Genomic DNA, 20750 nt, shown 5'->3' on the forward strand with positions numbered 1-20750 from the left:
CGTCCGTCCGGCGTCCACAATTGCTTGTGGACGCTCTAAAGGCTAAAGTTAATATCCGATTGACTTCAAATTTATATACAGTGTTTAAGACCATGAGACGAAGACGCCTATTGATTTTCAGTGATTTCTGATAATTACTGTCAGAGTTATGGCCCTTGATCACTTCAAAAAATCTTGTGCACGCTCTAGAGGCCAAAGTTAATATCCGATTGACTTTAAATTTATACACAGTGTTTAAGGTCATGAGACGAAGAAGTCTATTCATTTTCAGTGATTTTCGATTATTACTGCCAGAGTTATGGCCCTTGATCACTTCAAAAAATCTTGTGCACGCTCTTGAGGCCAAAGTTAATATCCGATTGACTTCAGATTGATACAGAGAGTTTAAGATCTTGAGACGAACAAGTATATTGATTTTCAATGAATTTTTATGACTTGGAATAATAGTAGAACTTTATAAAAACCAAACAAATTCTAATGGTTTTCTGAGTTGTTGCTCTTAATCAGATTTTAGTGTATTATAAATGTTTCATTACCGAAAAAAGTAAAAATATGCGACAACTCTTGTTGACTGCCCGGACGATTTAGCTGCTGTGGGCGTATGTTTCGTTGCCTGGCAACCTATCTTTAAAAAATTTAGTGTCATTTCTAATCAATTATGTTTGGTGAAATACTTGAACAGTCAAAATTAAATAACAGTCATTTATGCGTGCCTAGTCCATTCTACACATTTAAAATTATTTTTGGTCGTTTGTGTATCACTTATTACTAATTCCTTCTGCATTGTTTTGCAGCATATGTTTTTCTTTGTTTATTACAAATGGCGCCCAAAACCACAAAATACATGACTCGTGTACTGATTATAAAATGTTCATTGGATATTAGCATGCCATATTTTCACGGCAAGATAAAAATTGATTGAAATGGACCAATATTAAATTGGTGATTTTAGTTTCAAATGTTATGGTAAATATTGAGTTAAGAGGTTTGGCCCCTTTAAACTGTTTTTTTTTGTGTGGATAGTCATGGTATGCTGTTTATGATTAAATCCATTACACTTGTTGATGCAGCTAAAAGCCTAAAAATCATAATAAATTTAGTTTACATTTGAACAATGACATTTTAAATTCAAACATCTATATTATTATAGAAATACATTAGTCAACTGATTCCTAGTACCTTTTGCAGAAAATTTCTTTTATTGGTAGCTATTAAAGTATCATGGATATTTTTTATGACATTTTTTACACAGGGTAGTTTTACTGAATTAGGAAAAGCAGTGATTGATGACCATTGTCTTACACTGAAAGGATTCATTAAAAGTTTAAAGTGAAACACGATAAATACAAAAATTAATGGCATTTATTTTTTTCTAATGTTTACACCCTATAAACCTGATCTCGTCACATTGCATAGGAGAGAATAAATAAAAAACAAATTTCATGAAAAAGCCCAGAAGGAATAGCTTGTTGGATCACATGCCTTAGTAAAGTGAAGTTTAAACGTATCAAACCACCGAAAATATTATTTTGGCTATATTGCATGGATAGTTTATTAATTGTGAGTTATCTATTTAATATGTGTGTTGATAAATAATGGTCCTTCCATTGTCTGATTTATATTGACAAGGGTCAATTAAATGAAATGGGGTTTTAACCGTTAACGCCCTACTGTTCTGATCCAACAGGGCTAATGAAGACGGAAAAATAGTAATTAGCTTTTGGTAATTAGCTGTGAGCATTTTTCTGTTGACATTCAAATCTGGTATTGTTTATTAATATGGTTGAAAGTGAGAAGAATGGTGGTCGTTACCTGTAGTAAACAAATCGTCGGTGAAGTGTCAAAAGGGTGTATCTCGGGGAAATTAGTCAAATACACTTTTTTGCATTTTAAAAATCTCCCAATTAATATGCACATTTCTTTCTAAGCTGTGTGTCTCAACGCCAATTAGAATTGTTCTGGGTATCATGTGTCAAAATGTTGTATCTTGATTTGTGGAATTTTGAAATGCAAAAGGTTCTATTTCTCAATCTTAAGAAATTCTTATATACACCCTTTTGACACTTCAACGACGAAATGCAACCATGACTAAGTATGTGTTCTGCCCATTGACTACCAAATCCCACTTAGATATAATTTTAAAACAGTGCCCAGGGCTTGTCAGACACCCATGTACACCCTATGGCGGATAGGAGATCCAATAAAACGGACACAGCCGAGGACAATATATGCCCGCATTAAATGTAGCTTATGAAAAATTATTACAGATAACCAAATAAATTTTTGTGCATTTACTTTTACATCACTGCAAATCATGTTTTTAAAAAATAAAGAGCTTCATAGCCACACTTTAAGACTTCATTTCAGGTATGGAACGGAAGGTGGCAGCCCCTCCCCCACTCTAGTCTGACCCGAGAGCATGAAAATATTTGAAAAACTGACTGTAATCCAGAGACTGCTTTGCTTATCAATTCATCAAAAATGATGACATAAATTCCGGACTAACAAGGACCCTAAACTACATTAGAACATTGACTTCTTTCGGGGCCTACCATACTCACAGACATCTTGTCGATCCACCCCTGCTTTCTTCAAATATTTGTGGTGACATTTGTTTGTAGTCTATCTGGATATAGACAATTACACCTCGAGCTGCTGATCACTTGTCTACGATATCACTCTTGGTAGAAGTGAACGTAAAACTCTAGGAATGAACAAACGAAGCTGTTGATCATCATTTGAATGTGGTCTCTCTGTATTAAATCATTTTAATACTGCAGTGCATATAGACAAATACACTCCACTTAATGAATGTGACATATTGACATACTACTCATATAAAATACTGTTAATTTTTCATTACTTGGTTTCACACATTTTTTCAATTACAGTTCTTCCCCCATTGTGTCTAGTTTATTGGATTGTAGATAGAGTCATATTTATATCTGACTGCAAGATTGTGATTAATTTTGACAGTAATAAATCTAGTGAGAAAATTAAATGCTAATGAATTTTATGGATTGGTGTATAAACCAGGTAATTATCCATGTTGGCATAGAACAGTGTTTCACAATTCCATTAATTGAAGATAAAAAATCTGTTAACTTGAAATATCATTTGACAGTTGTCTACTTATAATTAATGCAGGGGCCAATAGAATGGTATTATAAAAAAAAACCTTGTAATATTGTGAAAGTTGTGACTGATCAAAGACAAAATTGCAAAAACAAAAGAAAATTTTTACAAATTCTGTTTTATTGAGAACACATAACGCATAATCATTTATAGTTAAATTACTTTGAAATTGATGAGAAAAAAATTCCGCGTGTTTTCCTCAAATTAGTTGTTTTGATCCAAGTGTTTAGTAACATAAATAATAGATCTAGCAAGAAATAAGGATACTCTTCTGAGATGACAACAAAAGCTTCTTTAAATTTGAATATAGATCAAATAATTATGGGAATGTGTAATAATTAATAATACATCTTTTGAAATTAATAATAATGTCCATATCCTTGCCGGATAACAACATGGAATATAATATGTACTATCAATGACAGTAATATACAGATTGATGTATAGATTACTAGTATTTGTAAACTGTTATTTTAACAGAAGAACTATTGGAAAACATGTCAATTCTTTTTATATGCTACCATGGTTTGCCAGTAAAGCTAAAACTTTTAAACAAAGTAGAAAAAGTACAACCCTTGTTATGTGAAAATATTAGCTACGAAAGGCAATAACCCAACTAAAATTTTACAAAGAGATATGAATAAATAGAAATAATAACTATACCCATAGGTGAAATAATGTTGATCCAGAAAGTTTAATGAGAAGAAATTTTATGTTATGATTAAAATAAAATAATGGTAATAAAAGCCTTACTTGTACTGTGTTAAATTCCAAGAGAAAATTATGACATCCTTCTGATGCTAGAAGAAGTGATGAGCAATTGATCAAAGCTCTGTTATTTATAGAAATTGCCACAATATCTTATCTTTGTAGCTTACAGGTGTGCACCTACTCATTACTATGTTATTCTGATGTAAATTTACCTGTGGTCTAATAAGTAAGCATCATGATTAATTGACAATGTAACTATAGTACTACGCTATGTCGTTTCTCAAATAAGCGGGCAGAAAGGGGCGGTGAGATGGGCATGACGTTTTGATACATTAATATTGATTGATTGAAACTGATTCTATTACTTTATGAATGCAGTGTTAAATCTTTATTGACAAGGGGTCAAAGTAGTTGATTTGTCAAGGTACTGGCCAATAAATAAAAACCCTGCAGGATTTTCTATTTCAAACTTTAGTTCCTATTTAATTTGTTGATACTTCAGGACTTAATTAGCTAAGCTACTATTGTTTATATATGCCGATAAGAATAAGAGAATGCATTATGTGACAACTATGACAACAGATATTATTTTCCTCTTTTGGATTTTTGGGGAAGGGAAAGGTAGTGTCAGCTGTGAGGAAGAATATTGTCATCACTTTACAAGCATATTATTACCTACTCTTTTTTCGATAAAAATTAATACCATCCCAGCCTTGTTTGAATTCAAGAACCCTTGACAGTCGGAATTTGATACAAGAGATGGCAGTACCGCTGCTGTCCGGGCAAAATTTCTCTCATTTGCATACTGTATAGTGTATGCCTGTATTCATTAGCCCAGTTGGAGCCAAAACGTAGGACGTTAAACCTCATTTCATATTTTCATTAGGATATTGTTTTATTGTTAATCAGATTAAAACATCCATATTATGTATGGTCAGAGGCATGACAAATAAATCCAACCAGTAATAGAAGATCATTCCATGTCAGTTTACATCTGTCAATCACAGTAATAACTGCCACCTTGGGATGAGTTTTTAAGTCCTATCATTCCAATAGATACTTTACTCTTATCAAAACCATCATGGTTTTTTCTTCTATCAACAATTTTGCATTAACTTTTCATTTTGGGTTGGGTTTTTGACTGGTCTGTCATTGATTAAAGTGCCATGGGTTCAGTCCATTGCTTGCCTGCCTAACCTCATAGGTTTTCTCTGTTTTCTGAAAATGAAAAGTTGGTAGAAATAAAAATGGAATCTTGAGATTAGTATTAAAACAATAGTTAAATCCATAAAATACTTTGTTTTTCATTAAATATTTATTTTACACTCTAGTAAAGTAATGAGTAATGAAAATCAATTGTTTGGGTGTGATGTGGCTTTGTTTAACGCATGCTATGAGAATGAAGTCATTGGTTTTGAATATCAGTTAAAAAATGCCTTCATTGCCGATAGAATCAAAGTAATATTTCATTATGTAGAAATTAGAATTATTAACAGAAAAGTGTTCTCCATTAATTAATCTTCTTAGAAACCTCCCAAAAATGTCTTGTTACATGTAGCTTGCATGATGTAATGCAATATATTTAGAAATTTCGTCCGCACATATTATATTCCGTTAAGAATTTTTTATTTGATGTTGACTAAAGTTAAAGTACTATTTTTGTTCGTTTACAAATATGTTATGGATCAAAAGATTGAACCATATCTTAGTCCCGAAATGACCTTGTTTGTGTCGAGTGGACGTTAAACCCCATTTCTCTATCTTCTTTCGACACTACCCAAAACTACTGTTCGCATTACTTATTACACGAATACATCACAATTCGAAAGGACCTTTTTTGTAAACCAAGGAAAACGATGAAAAAAATCCAAGTTCTGCTCAATCAATGTTAACAAACTTGGTGTCAAATTGAAGCTGACATCCGGAGGAACATTTCTATGGGACGAATTGTGATTATTTGAAATAGATTTTATTTCAGACCAGTTTACATAACGACCTATAAAATTTTTTGATTTTCTGGAATTTTGGCATTATTATTGGCACAATGACAAAACACTCCCGTAATTGTATTAACCATTAGCTTAGCTATTTGCATGCCAAAAATTATTTAATTCAGATAAGACAAGACTGACAACGTTTTAGATTTATGACGAAAATTGATCATTTTTAAGTTGATTTCAAAATTTAATATCTTTAAAACCACAAAAGATATGTGCCCAAACTATGACTTGAATCACAGCTTTAGATGTCTATTTAAAGATCTTTCCAAATTTATGTGGAGCAGGGTTTGAAAAATAATATAACATTAATTGCGAATTTACCATAGATTAGACATGACAACGCCCTTAAAGAACTGGATAGATAAATGTCTTGATATACGGAGCCAGCAGGTGCTATTGATTAATGACAAATCACAGTAGAACTTTTTTATAATATAAAGGATATCTAATCAACAAAATAACAACATAAAAGAAACCAAGTAAACAAAAAAAGAAATTAGGTGAAAGCAAAACTAAAACAATCTACATAAAAGGTTTTGATACATGAAAACAACAAGTTTCAATCAAAGTCTAGACTAGGACATATCAATTAAATGAAGAGGTGTCATAAAGGACATGTCTTTTCCTCAATCCCTTTCAATTTTTGAAAACATGAATGTTATAGTTTTGTTAACAAAATGCTTGATCATTTTGAAACTAACATGGTTAATTTATTTCTATAGTCACACCTGCAATGCAAGGGGGAGAACTTTGCTTTGACAGTGCCATATTTGCCTGCTCTTCATTGAATTCCAACAGGACTGTCAAGGGTTCTCTACACGTAAACATGGTGGACCTTAGTTCTTATTCCCATTCAAATAATTAGCCAACACTTCTTTGTCAGTCCCTAAAGCACTATCCCGTTTAAAATGAACTTGAAAAATTTAGAGGTTCTTTTCAACCATTTTGAATTGTTCCCTTCATATTAAAACATAGATATGATAAAGATAATCTTTAAAACAAAGCATACAAATAGATATTAAAATCATTTTAAACTCAAAGCCCTGAATACACATTACCATACATCAATTTCAAATAAAGATATGCTGTAAATTTTTATAACAGTATTTCTAAACATAATTAGGGGGATCCCTCAACGAAATTGTATAAATATAAACATTTGAAAAATTTGAAAATAAGATAAGTAGTTGTCAATTAACTTGACCTATTTGTTGTGATTTTTATTGATTCTATATAATATAAAGTTGTTACAATAATTTATTTCACAACAATAAGATTTCTGTTCTGTCAGTGTAACATTACAATTGCTATTGTGTCATTCTTTATTGCTAAAAAATGTTAAATTGGTATTTTCCATTTCATCTTATTAATATTGAAAGAATATACATTAGATTTGCTGTTCAGAATGGATGCACAAAGAGAAAAAAGTGCAATGCAAATAAAGTAATTTGAACACGAGTATAATATTTTTAAACACTTGATCTACCATTTCATTTATTGCTTTTTAAACAAAATTGATAGAGCATATGAAAATAAAAGTAGTTTGATATTTAGAAATGGTAGTAATTGGATATAGTGTGTCAAAATATTGTTTTAATTAGAAATGAAACAGATTTAATAAGTAATTTGAACTTTAGTTGTGTCATATTTTTATTGTTATAGATAATGATCTTATTACAACAAACTAATGAAGATTGGTGGCAAGTTCGTCAGACAGATGGAACTGAGAGTTTTGTTCCAGCTAATTATGTCAAACCTGTGGAACCAAAGGTCATTCAGAAAGTTGTCAAACGTCCTGTGAAAGTTCCAAAAAGAGTAAAGGTTAAAGAAACTGTTATGAAGAAAGAGGTGGTTAAACAGAAAAAGTCGGCTAAAGTTCGACGGGCTCCTTCAGGTAAAAATTGCTGCTGATAATATTTGAAGAGCCCCGGGGAAGAACGATCTGAGTCACTTTTTCAACGAACCCCAGTTAATGCCGCCATCTGGTAGAAAAATGTATAAACTTTCTGTGGAACAATCAATTTCAGGTAAAAACGATCAGTCACATCGAACCAAGGCCCTTCTGAAATGGCCTCCCGGACAAATACGTCCATCTTACCCTTTATTTGACCTTAATTTGGATGAAAAGTGGAAGTCAATTGTTGTACTGGTAATTATGAATCGTAGTAAACATCATTTTGAAGTTGTAATTAAACCCACTCGTTCTGTTCACGTCAAGCATTCTCGTCCAAAAGTCTGTTTTGCGTTTTATGTGAAAAGACAAAAATGTGACTTAGATCGTTCTTCCCCTGGACTCTTCATTTGTTTTATATAGAAGTTCCTTCTGCTTTCTGGTTATTTTGATGGACGAAAGATGGCACAATTGAAAAAAAATTTGTTTGCTGTTGAATATTCTCTTCCTTTTTCTTAAAAAAAAAGAAGAAAGAATTAGTATATGGCCATTTTAAGAAATTTTTCACAATTTTGCTTACAAGACTCGATATGTTTTTTTCTTATCAAGACCTAGAAGATCTAAAAGTTAAATTTCTTTTGTCTGATCTTTATTATTTCAATGTGTTCTTATTTTATTTATTTATAAATTTTTAAAATCCAATCTGATTTAAACACAGATCCTATTTCATTTCGTTTTTATAGTTCAAATTTTCGTTTTACTTGTCTTTACTACACTAGGATCTGGAAGAGTTGTTATCATTGACGTGTTCTGAATTATGTGAGCTATTAGCCAATGAAACTGTCTGTTACGACGAGCTTTAGGCGTGTTTTGCACGGAACTGTGGATAATCCACTAGTAACATCAATGCTGATTGGTTAATCAAATGTCTGATGTCATTGGGTCAAAAGCCGCTCGTATGACCTCTGATGTGACCTATCGCTACAACCAGTCAGATCTTCATGTAGTGTAGGCCATCGAAAGTATAAAAAAACGAAACGAAATATAGATCTGTATGTTAATCAGATTTTTTAAAATCTTTTCAGATACAAAATTTGAACAGACGATAATAGCTGAACTAAAAGTTTAAAAAGTTTGTTTTGTATTAACATTGTTATTTTGTTTACAGTACGATCACAAGCCAACTTACATTTTGATAAAGATAATGTAGAAACTAGACAACGTGGTATCACTGTCCTCTACAATAAACTCAGTAAATTAGCTAAAGTAAGTAAACCCATTCATATATGGGCTATACTATATACCAAAAAACACCGGAAAACAATCGGAAAACACCATGTTATACTGAATACCGGAAAACACTGGAAAAACACTAAATACCGGAAAACACACCAGGCTCCCGGTTACCTATTTAGGGTGCCAGTTTCCGGGTTGCCTATTTAGGGTATTTTCTGGTATTTAGTGTGTTTTCCGGTATTTAGTGTTTTTCTGGTGTTTTCCGGTATTCATTATAAAATGGTGTTTTCCGGTTTTCCGGTGTTTTCCGGTATATAGTCTTGCCGTTCATGTATTAACCCTTTTAGCACTTTGACCACTTGAAACTAGAGTTCGCTTCAGCTCCTCAAACCACCAGAGTTGTGTGAATTCACTGAATTGTTTTACATGCAGCAAAATATTAAACTTTGGTAATAAAATATTTTAAATATTAAATTAGTTTAAATAATTTTATAATAAATCCCAAGCTAACCTCTCTTTCTAAAAAATTTGATTATAGTTTTAAATTCAGTGATTCTAATGTTTTTCTCATTATTTCGCAATAAATCAAAGAGCATTTGAATATTTTGCAGGCAAGATCTGATAGTTTAGCTGATGCCATTCGACTCTTCCAGTTTTATAGAGAATGTGATGAATTCGATATCTGGATGACAGAAAAGGTATTTGTTTTGTTTATTTGATTGGAAAGGTTTGTCTCTGTGTGATCCACACAGCATAGTGGCATGTCACTACACTTCACTTAACACTGTCAAAGACTTTTCTGATATCACAGCAAAGTTCTGACAAGGATAAAAAGTTATACAATTAAATTCTCTCCAACGATCAATCATTGAAAAGCATGTTAACATGAGAAGACATAATCATTGTGTGTCAGCTGAATAAGAATAAACATGTATCCAATTTCCGTTTTGTTTTTTAGTTTATTTGAAATAAAGTTCATAAGGGTAGACCCTGCAGGTTTTATTTCAAATAACAATCATGGAAATACGTTTGCTATCTGACATGCACATCGACACAGACTATATAGATTATTGCCATGTATCAACTGCTTCTTACCTTGTGCGTATCATAAGGTCCGTCATTGAGTCAACTGGCATGGTTTGGATTCCCCGGTTGTACGTGACAAGGAGTTGGGTCGCTTGTCCAACCTCGTGGGTTTTCTCCGGGTCCTTCGGTTTCCTCCCACTGCTAAAGTCACCTTCGCACAAACGAATTATTGAAATAAAATTGAACCATATGTTAGTCCCGAAATGACCTAGTCTGTGTCGAGTGGACGTTAAACCCTGTCTCGCTCTCTCTCACCTTGTGCACATGAAATTCAAAGCATGTGGTTATTGGAGGTTAATATTACCTCAATATCAATCCCTAATGTCGGACAGAAGGTGGATACATGGAGTTACCATCTTAATACATCAATAGTTGCTCTAGGAGATACAGTTCGATGGTGTGTAAGATTATAAAGGCCTACAACTCATATTAGCAGTAGAGATATAAAATGATATTTTATTGTATACACCTTCCTTGTCACAGAAAATCTATAAAAAGCACAGACAGGAGCTTGTCAGACTCCTTAACACGCCCATGTTAAAACTTCCACAACGAAATGAGTAACAAATATTTATCGCCAAATTTTAACACAGGCTTGAACAGTTCAAATATGAACTGAAGATAACCTAGCAAAACTGGTGCAGAATTTAAGCTTTGAAAACTTTGAAATTACAGAGTGTTCTTCCTCACCAAGGTTTAAAATCTTCCATTAAGAACTTTGTCCTGTATTTACCGGATTCAAAATAATCATCAGTGTTATGTCTGTTTATGGATTTTTTGATCTTATCTTCTCTTTCATGCAACTGTAATGCATCCAAGAGAATATTTAGAAAAAGCCTTAGGTTGTAATTTACCTCTATAGAATAATGGGTTACAGACGTATCATGTAAGATTCAGACAGATCTGGCTATAATAGTTTAAAAATAGATAATGAAAAAGGAATATATTGAAAATTTGAGTTAATTACTCTATTCTGAGCAAAATTATTATTGCCTGAAGTTTTGAACTGAATAGCATAGTCTTGATTTTCATTGCTACCATTGTTGCGATAATAAACAAAGTATCAATTATCAATTTTTAAATTGAATTATTAAATTGTGATCGTGTTCCAATCCGTTAAAAATTGTGACCATCCGATGGGCTAAAGACTTGATGATGGTCTTATGTGAATAAATGTCTTGATTAAAAATTTTGTATAACATTTGAGTTCGAAAGAAAGACCTGAACTAGACAGATTTAGCTCTTACATATTGCACCTTTAATATTTATATCATTTTTTTGTGAATGACTCCTGCTTGTTATTAAACACATTTATATAAATAAAGGTAATATGTGTTATTATCTCACATATGTGCATTTTGTTTTATTCTGAGAATTCAAATCATGTTTTCAAGCCTGTTATTTATTGGCTGTAAAATCTATATGGAGCTGGGTTTTTGTCAACATTTCATTTACTTGCTGATATATGTGGAAACAACACTATCTGGGGGAAATTCCTTGAAACTCTTAACATACAGCACATAACATAAGTATAGATAGAAATAAGAAATGCTGTTTTAGATGAGATTTTAAATCCGATTTCATTTTAAATAAAGATAATATTGATATTGCAGATGAAAAAAATGTCTTAAACATACATTATGTAAGAGCTAAATCTGCCTATTGCAGGTCCTTTGGCTTCAAATGTTATAATTAGACATTTATTAACATGACAAGACCATAATCAATTCTCTTTGCACTTAGATGGTTCTGATTTTAAGTAGATTAGAATGGTTCAGCCATTTAATGATTTAATATTAAAATGGAGAAACGAGGCTAAGACTTTGAATGAAATTTTCAATATATTCATTTTTGAAAGCTCTTTATCTAAATCTTACATAATGCCCCCTCCAGTTAGGATTGATCAAGTTGAATAATTATTGAACTAATATGCCTTTTAATAGATTACTTTGATTATGCATGAACTTCAATTTAAATTTCTGTTGAAATTTTAAATCCTGTCACTGAATTTTCACCTATATGGATACGAAGTACAAAATTAAAGTCACTGACCACAGAATGTTTATGATAATTACTAATTTTCCATGCTTTGATTCACACTAATATGTACTCAGATTGATTATTTAAAATTGAATTGAGGAAATGAAAACCAAATATCAAAGGTAGATAAGTTTCCGGCTTGAACTGATATTCCTTTTAGAGATTCATCTTTCACAATATACGTAGTTTACAAAGGATTCAGATTCTGTCACCTAGAGTTCAAGATTATATAATTATAAGTGATATATATTAAATACAAACAAAGGAGTTGGATTCACATATCTATAAATGCAATTAATGCTTATTTGATTTAATAAAAATTGTTTTGCTTTTTTAGGAAAAAGTTTTGACAAAAAAAGAAAGTCTTGCTGATAATGTGGATGCTGTCCGTAATGAATTTAAGGTATGGTTATTATAATATTCTAACCATAAGGATCATTCAATCTGATTACAAAACAGATCTTTATTTCGTTTCGTTTTTTTTATACTGACAAGTTATAGTGGGGGTTCATGTCAGGGGTCAAACAAACGCCATTTGACCCTATGACGTCAGACATTGATTAATCAATCGGCGTTGACGTTTCTAGTGAATTATATACAGTTCCGTGCATAGAAAGGCCAAGAATTCGCAGTAACAGACCGTTTCATTGGCTAATTCCTCACATCAAGTAGAACGCCTGTTACATAACAACTCTTCCAGATCCTAGTGTAGTAAAGACAAAACGAAATTTTGAACTATAAAAACAAAACGAAATAGTATCTGTGTTTTAATCAGATTGAAGGATCATTATGCTACAAAAATGTTTTGGGTATATATTTCAAACAAATATCTTGAAGTTACTGGAATGTATTGTAGGATTCAAGTGCAAAATTGTGTAAATATTCATGACATTTAGGATAAATTATAATAAATAATATAATATATGATTGGAGATTTGAGCTCTTCTATCAATTTTAGTCAATCAGAGATTCATGGTAACAATATTGTTGACAAATATATTTACAGAATTTATATTAAATGATTGGAGAGTTGAGCTCTTCTATCAATTTTAGTCAATCAGAGATTTGAGATAACAATTGTTGACAAATTTATTTACAGAATTTATTAACTAGTTTTGCTGCTAATAAAGGACGTTTGGATGATATAAATTCATTAGCTGGTGCCATTGTGAATTCAGGAAGTGGCCAGTCAAAGAAAGTTCAGGCACGACAGAAAGAAATAAATGACAGGTAACGAATCAACACCTTTAGATCAGCTGTTGATTGTGTCTTTGATTTAATTGAAGAGAAACGGTACAGTCAGTACACACTCTCAGTAGCCATTTAGATAAATCATCAAAGTAAATATTTATGTCTTGAATCTAGCAGATGATGTTCAGATCTGACAATATACTGGGGTTTTGCAGCTGGCACAAAGAAATAATGTATTTAAGGTGTAGGAGTGCCACGGATAACATCCATTACTAGAAGGGTGCCAAAAGGTCTAAAGGGGCCCATACACGTTCAATAATGGTTTTGATCCGTCAATAAATTAACTCAATGATGTATATTGACAATATTTTACATCAATATAGCCCACACACGTTCAATATTATTGAGTCAATAATATATTGACGGAATTATTGAATGTGTATGAGCCCCTTAATGTGTGTGCTTTAGATAATGGGATCTGTCATTGAGTCAAGTGGCATGGTTTTCATCCCACACTTGTAGGGTCAACTGTCAAACCTCGTGTGTTTTCTCCTGGACCTCTGGTTTCCTCCCACTGTTAAAGACCCCCATGCGCAGGAGAATTAGTGAAATAAATTTATACCATGTCTGGTAGTCCCAAAATAAACAAGTTTGTGTTAAGTGGACTGTAAAACCCTACTTCCCCATCTCTCTCAATTGCTATAAACATGGAAGAATAAAAAATTGGACAAAAGAAGAAACATAATGATGTAATACTTATAAAGTAAAATCATTAAAACAGTATCCCATTCTTGTTTACCTCACTAGGGAGCCATAGTGGCTTAGTGAGTAAGGTGCTTGCTCACTAACAAGGACACCAATGGTTTGATCCCAGTGTTTACAAAGAAATTTGGGGGGTTGGATGGCCGAATGGTTATCACATGCGCTGTATCATAAGGTCTGTCATTGAGTCAAATGGCGTCGTTTCGATTCCCCAGTTGTATGTGACAAGGAGTAGGGTCGCCTGTCCAACCTTGTGGGGTTTTTCCAGGTCCTCCGGTTTCCTCCCACTGCTAAAGACACCTACGCGCAAGCGAATTATTGAAATAAAATTGAACCATAAGTTAGTTCCTAAATGACCTAGTTTGTGTCGAGTGGATGTTAAACCCCATTTCTCTCTCTCTCTCTTACTAAGAAATTTCCTCAGGATTTTCCAGGGTGACTTCCCCTTCTCAGTGGTGCAGGATGAAGGGCAAAAATGATGTCCTATGTATATGTTGGCCTACATGTAAAAGAATAGGGTAAAATTTCCCTCATAACACAGTGGATGGTGTATTCCCATCTTTATTAGTCTGGTTGGTGCAGGAAAGTTAAAACTCCACTTCATGTCATGTCAATTTTTCTCTCTGAATGGTATATTGATAAAACACTACATGAAATATAAATCATAAAATAATGACTGTATTGTCTGACTTCTGGTACTAATTGTTGTAATTTGAACCCCTTTTCTTTACCCAAAGGAACAAATATTATCCTTCCTGAATAAGCCATGTTTCAGATGGAGTATTCAGTAATATGATCTGTTGGTATGATCTGTCTTGAGGATTTTTATTGCTGCTATATACGTAGGTTGCTGCTTGGTTGTTTCTTATTCAGATTTGTGGGGGAGTGAGATACTTCACGGGACAAAGTTAAAAAATTTCGTACTATTTTTACTTTTTCTGAAGAACTTGCTTGCGTTTTGCTCATTTAGATTTGGTATAACTTGGGTACCATAAGGGGTGAGATACCTTAAAAAAGATTGGCTGAGAGAGTTCATCCAGATTTTCCATCGTGGTTCCCCCTTGTCAGTGATGCAGGACGGAGGGCCTGACAAGGACAGCTGTCTTGTCCTTCGGATGAAACGAAAAACCGAGGTCCCGTGTATACATTGGAATGCACGTAAAAGATCCCTTGGCAGTTGGAATTCGATATAAGAGTAGGCGATAGTGCCACTGCCCTGGCAAAATTTCCCTCATAGTATGCCCGTCTTCATTAGCCCAGCATAGGAGCAGAAAAGTAGGACGTTAAACCCCAATTCATTTCATTTCATTTACCTTAAAAAAGGATACATTTAAACAATTTCACACATTTTGGACAACTTTATCCATCCCACTTTGACCAAATTTGATAGATATGTTCCTTGGGTGGTACTATCAAGATAGAATTCATGTAGGAGAACGGGTGGACGAATATAGCGTGTGTGCTTTAGGTCATCCGGTCTGTTATTGAGTCAAGTGCCATGACTTTGATACCACACCTGTACATGACAAGGAGTAGGGTTGTGTACAACCTCATGGGTTTTCTCTTGTTCTCAAGTTTCATCCCACTGCTAAAGACCTCACTGTGCAAGCAGAAGATTAAAATAAAATTGTACCAAATCTTAGTCTTGATATGACCTAGTTTGTGGTAAGTGGACATTTAATCCCACTTCTCTCCCTTTCTCGGGCCCAGGTAATGGGATGGGGGCAGGGATGGGTTATCAGGGCTCGATAGCAACATGAAAAGGAAATTGTACCTTTTCCTTGTCCATTTCATCCAAATTTGGAAGTGATCAGGCTTGATTGATGCTTATTCAGATCATACCTCCAAATGAAGTTCACCAGCCAGATGAGGCAGCATTGAGTAGGGCAGCCTTAATTGGGCAAATTTAGACAGTTTCTAATCACCATTTCAACTACATTTTGCAGGAAAGTTGACTTTTAGATACCTTTGTTAATGCTTGGCTGCGAGAATATGGAAATACAGACATGTCCCATAGATAAATTATTAAAATCCAAATTAACCTTCAAAACAAAGCTCAAAACATTTTTGTTGTGAACCAAATAATTAGTGATAACCAAGGAACCAGCATCGCATCAGAAACTTTAGAATTATTGTGTTTATCCATGTTGATATATTATTATAGTTTAATCCAAACCACCAATCAGTGATTTGGGGAATTATCTGTTGCCAAATGAGATATATTTATTTATTTATGTTATATTTATTACAGATGGGCACAACTTAATAAACTTAAACAGGAAAAGGAAAAATCTTTGCAAGGTGCCTCTAGGTAAGTATGTCAGTAAATACGGTAACAAGTAATACTATTTATTGTAGTATTTGAGTTGTTTAATTCAACATGTGATGCATTGTTTATTGTAGTATTGAGTTGTTTAATTCAACATGCGATGAACTGTTTATTGTAGTATTGAGTTGTTTAATTCAACATGTGATGAACTGTTTATTGTAGTATTGAGTTGTTTAATTCAACATGTGATGAACTGTTTATTGTAGTATTGAGTTGTTTAATTCAACATGCGATTAACTGTTTATTGTAGTATTGAGTTGTTTAATTCAACATGTGATGAACTGTCTATTGTAGTATTGAGTTGTTTAATTCAACATGTGATGAATTACAAGAATGGATTAAAGAAAAAGACTATGCTATAAGTACTGATGATATTGGTAAAGATTTAAGGTCTATAGAAGCACAACAACGAAGACATGCCGTAAGTTTTCGTTTTGTTTTAACTTTTAACTCGCTTGTAAATAACAGACTGAAGATAAGATTTCATCTAATGCATTTAAATAGAAAACATCTTCTCTTTTTCTTTTATAGAAAACAGGGGGTTGGATGGCCGAATGGTTAGCACCTGGGTGCTGTATCATAAGGCCTGTCATTGAGTCAACTGGCGTGGCTTCGATTCCCCGGTTGACGTGACAAGGAGTAGGGTTGCATGTCCAGTGTTGCAGGTTTTCTCTGGGTCCCCCCCCTGCTAAAGACCCCTACTTGCAAGCGAATTATTGAAACAAAATTGTGTTAGTCCTGAAATGACCTCGTTTGTGTCAAGTGCACGTTAAACCCTATTTCTCTCTCTCTCTCTCTCTCTCTACCTCTCTTTTATAGAAAACTTAAGGTGACCAAAAAAGTAGAAACGTTATATTTTGTGAATGCATTTTTATTTAAAAAACATACTTACAGATTGACATTTTAATGAGGTTTGTTGTTTTATTACAGAATTTGGAAAGAGAACTTGCTTCTATGGAGAGTCAGATGAATACAGTATGTTCTTTAGGAGACACGTAAGGTTTTTTTTTCTGAAAAAATTGTAATTAGTATTGCATATCAAAGAATTTCTTGCCATTTTTGTTTAATTTAAAATTTACCTATTACAGTGTGAAAACAACATATCCAGCTGAAGGAAAATATGTTGATCAACGCCTCAAAGATTTGACAGCCTTATGGAGGGGATTAAAGGTATTTCATATTTATGTTCATGCATATTGATTATTCAAGGGGATCCTATGTATGGTTTTGTTCTCATTGTGAAGGATTCCATATATTGATAGTCTGCATGCTTTATTATGAATATCTGTATACTTTATTTAAAATTATCTCTAAAATGGGTGGTTGGATGGCCGAATGGTTAGCACGTGCGTGTTGTATCATAAGGTCTGTCATTGTTTCAACTGGCGTGTTTTCGATTCCCCGGTTGTACGTGATAAGGAGTAGGGTTGCCTGTCCAACCTCGTGTGTTTTCTCCGGATCCTCCGGTTTCCTCCCACTGCTAAAGACCCCTACATGCAATCGAATTGTTGAAATAAAATTGAACCATGTGTTATTCCCAAAATGACCTAGTTTGTGTCTAGTGGACGTTAAACCCCATTTCTCTCTCTAACTCTAAACTGAATGAAATTATAGTTTTGGTTGTATTTTTTTTATTTCAGGAAAAGGAAAAGGCTAGAAAGAAGAAACTTAATGAAGCTCAAAATCAACTGAAATTTGCTGAAGAAGCGAAAGACTTAGTGAGTAGAAATTTATTAATGTATTCACATTTCACATTTATTTTTAATTCTGTGACATATTTTACTTTATTTCTTTAAAGTTTAAAACCAATTATCCAAACTGGTAACTTTCTTTGTAGTTATCTTGGTCTGGAGCTGTACGAGCTCGTCTTGCTAGTGCTGAGATGCCACATGATATCAAGAGTGCTGAAAGAATGCTGAAGGAGAATGGAGAGTTAGCAGATGATATTGCTGCCTATAAAGACAAGTAAGAGAAGACATTTTCTTTGGAGGCATCAAATGTTTTACTTTATATAACTGTATGGTTTATGATTTCAAATGGTCTCCCAGCTTTGTTGAACGAAATAACGTCATGGCTTGTCATTTCAAAATTGATGATTTCCATGAAGTAGTTGATCTGTTCATCTTGATTATTTTTATATCAAGTGATCTTGAAACAAATTTAAATCAAAACAAGACATTATTTTGAATAAAAATCCCCTATTAGATTGAAATGTATAATTACCTTTTTCCCTCCATTATTTTAGATTTGCAAAGATCCGTGTTTTGGGTAATGAAGTTTTAGCAAAAGATCCAAATGCTCGGGATGTGAAGGAGAAGATGGAAAGACTTGCTGCAGAAGAAAGATTAATCAATGACCTGTGGAAACAAAGACAAAAGCAATTACAAGATGCTTATGATCAACAGGTTTGTTTGCTGTTTTGATGATAAATTGTCCACGACAGCCATTTTCCAAAAGGGCTGTTGACAGTTGTTTTAAATGGCAATTGAACTGTTCTGGGTGGCAATTTTCCAAATCAGCAATTGTCCCATATTCCTTGCAGTGTTTCGTTTGATTAGACCTAATCCCACTCAAACACTGCTGTAACGAAAGCAAATTTCTGTTCCAAATTATGACTGGTCAAGAGTACGATTAAAAACCAATTGCGAGAAAAATGAGGCTATCAAAATGGCTCAATGTAAACAATACTGTTTGGAGACGAACAATACTTTTGCTGTTTTTAAAACCTTAAATCAGTGTCAAAAGTGTTAGGGAAGACCCCAGATTAAACGAAGAGACACACTCCCTCAAAAGCTCAAGTATCATAAGCCAATCCAGCAATGGCCAGAGAGGGATTTCTCGGGTCATTGCTTCATAAATATGCAGTTGTCTTAGATAACAGTGTAATTACAATTGAATTGCAATCTTGGAAAAAGTTTTAAAAAAAAAGAATTTTAGTCAGGAGACTGTTTTATCAGTTATATTTATTTTATATTTTGATCAATATTTAGGTGTTTAATAGAGATGCTGATAAGATAGATGCCATCACTAGAGGACATGAGGCTTTCCTAGACTTTAACGATCTTGGAGTAAGTTTATTTCTTAGATTTATATATTACAATACATTCATTTTATTCACTAATTACTGTGTATTATTCTGTACCGTTTTCATTTGATTGATTGGTGCAGATAAGTAGGACGTTGAACCTCATTTCATTTCATAAAGGTAGTGTAGACAATAGTATAGAAAATAAATTAGTTAACCAAATAAAATTGAAGTGTTAAAGTAGATTTTCGTTGTTATTTAATGTGTGTTTTTATCATTATTTTTGATTAGAGTACAGTTGATGATGTTGAAGGCTTATTGAGAAGACATGAAGAATTTGAGAACAAACTTCAGGCTCAGGATGAGAAGGTTCGAGGATTAAATGATATGGCTGAAAAACTCATAGCAGAAAAACACCCCAATCAACAACAGTAAGTTCTTAGTTCATATAAAAATTGGGGGTTGGATGGTCGAATGCTTATTGAGTCAACTGGTGTGGTTTCGAATCCCCGGTTGTATGTGACAAGGAGTAGGGTCGCCTGCCCAACCTCGTGGGTTTTCTCAGAGTCCTCCGGTTTCCTCCCACTGCTAAAGACCCCTACGCGCAAGTGAATTATTGAAATAAAATTAAACCATATGTTAGTCCCAAAATGACCTAGTCTGTGTCGAGTGGACACTCAACCCCATTTCTCTCTCTCTCTCATATTAAGAATGTAGCCATCATGAGTTTTACAGTCACACAAAGTTAAGAAAATGCTTGTGAAATCAGGGTATATTATAGATGTTGAAATGTTACTTAAAAGTGTAACTTGTTTTTGTTTGAAATTAATTCAATATTTTACAAATTTTGTTGTTTTTGTTTAATTATAGTATTAAGGATAGAAATAAAGAAGTAAAAAATAGGAGAGAAGGTGTAAAAGTTAAAGCAGCTGACAGAAGGAAAGCTTTACTTGATGCTCTTGCTTTCCATCAATTCAAACGAGGTTCACAAGAGGTAAGTTTCGTGGACTTTAGGGGATCACGTGGGTAAGACGCTAGCTCGCTAGACTGGAGGTCGGGTGATCGATCCCTGCATTGGCCGAGAAAGTTCATCTAGATTTTCCGGCGTGGTTCTCCCTTGTCAGTGATCCTATCATTTTTCATACTTAATCACTATATATATCTCTTCATAAATATCTTCATACAGCAGTCATACCATACATCTGTTTATATGTTATTAGCCCAGTTGAAGCAGAACATTAGGACGTTAAACTCCATTTCATTTGTTTATATGTTCATCATTGATCAGGGGATCAAGTGGGTAAGACGCTGGCTCGCTAGCCTGAAGGTCGGGTGTTAGATCCC

The 20750-nt window shown here is 33.5% G+C and overlaps 1 protein-coding gene across 2 annotated transcripts in view; it reads left to right on the forward strand.

Annotated features, from left to right (window-relative positions):
• Positions 1-20750, forward strand: part of LOC126821544 (spectrin beta chain, non-erythrocytic 2) — a 135289-nt gene that overhangs the window by 72916 nt on the left and 41623 nt on the right. For both annotated transcript variants that reach the window (XM_056100749.1, XM_056100750.1), the window contains exons 22-36: positions 7509-7740; positions 8906-9003; positions 9585-9671; positions 12437-12502; positions 13199-13329; positions 16304-16363; positions 16676-16802; positions 17312-17376; positions 17470-17551; positions 18022-18099; positions 18219-18346; positions 18627-18786; positions 19372-19449; positions 19698-19837; positions 20277-20400. In XM_056100749.1, coding sequence (XP_055956724.1) covers positions 7509-7740; positions 8906-9003; positions 9585-9671; positions 12437-12502; positions 13199-13329; positions 16304-16363; positions 16676-16802; positions 17312-17376; positions 17470-17551; positions 18022-18099; positions 18219-18346; positions 18627-18786; positions 19372-19449; positions 19698-19837; positions 20277-20400 — 1656 coding nt within the window. The remainder of the gene's footprint in view (positions 1-7508; positions 7741-8905; positions 9004-9584; positions 9672-12436; positions 12503-13198; positions 13330-16303; positions 16364-16675; positions 16803-17311; positions 17377-17469; positions 17552-18021; positions 18100-18218; positions 18347-18626; positions 18787-19371; positions 19450-19697; positions 19838-20276; positions 20401-20750) is intronic.

This window comes from Patella vulgata, chromosome 5 (genome assembly GCF_932274485.2).
Source record: "Patella vulgata chromosome 5, xgPatVulg1.2, whole genome shotgun sequence".
Classification (NCBI taxonomy): Eukaryota; Metazoa; Mollusca; class Gastropoda; family Patellidae; genus Patella; species Patella vulgata.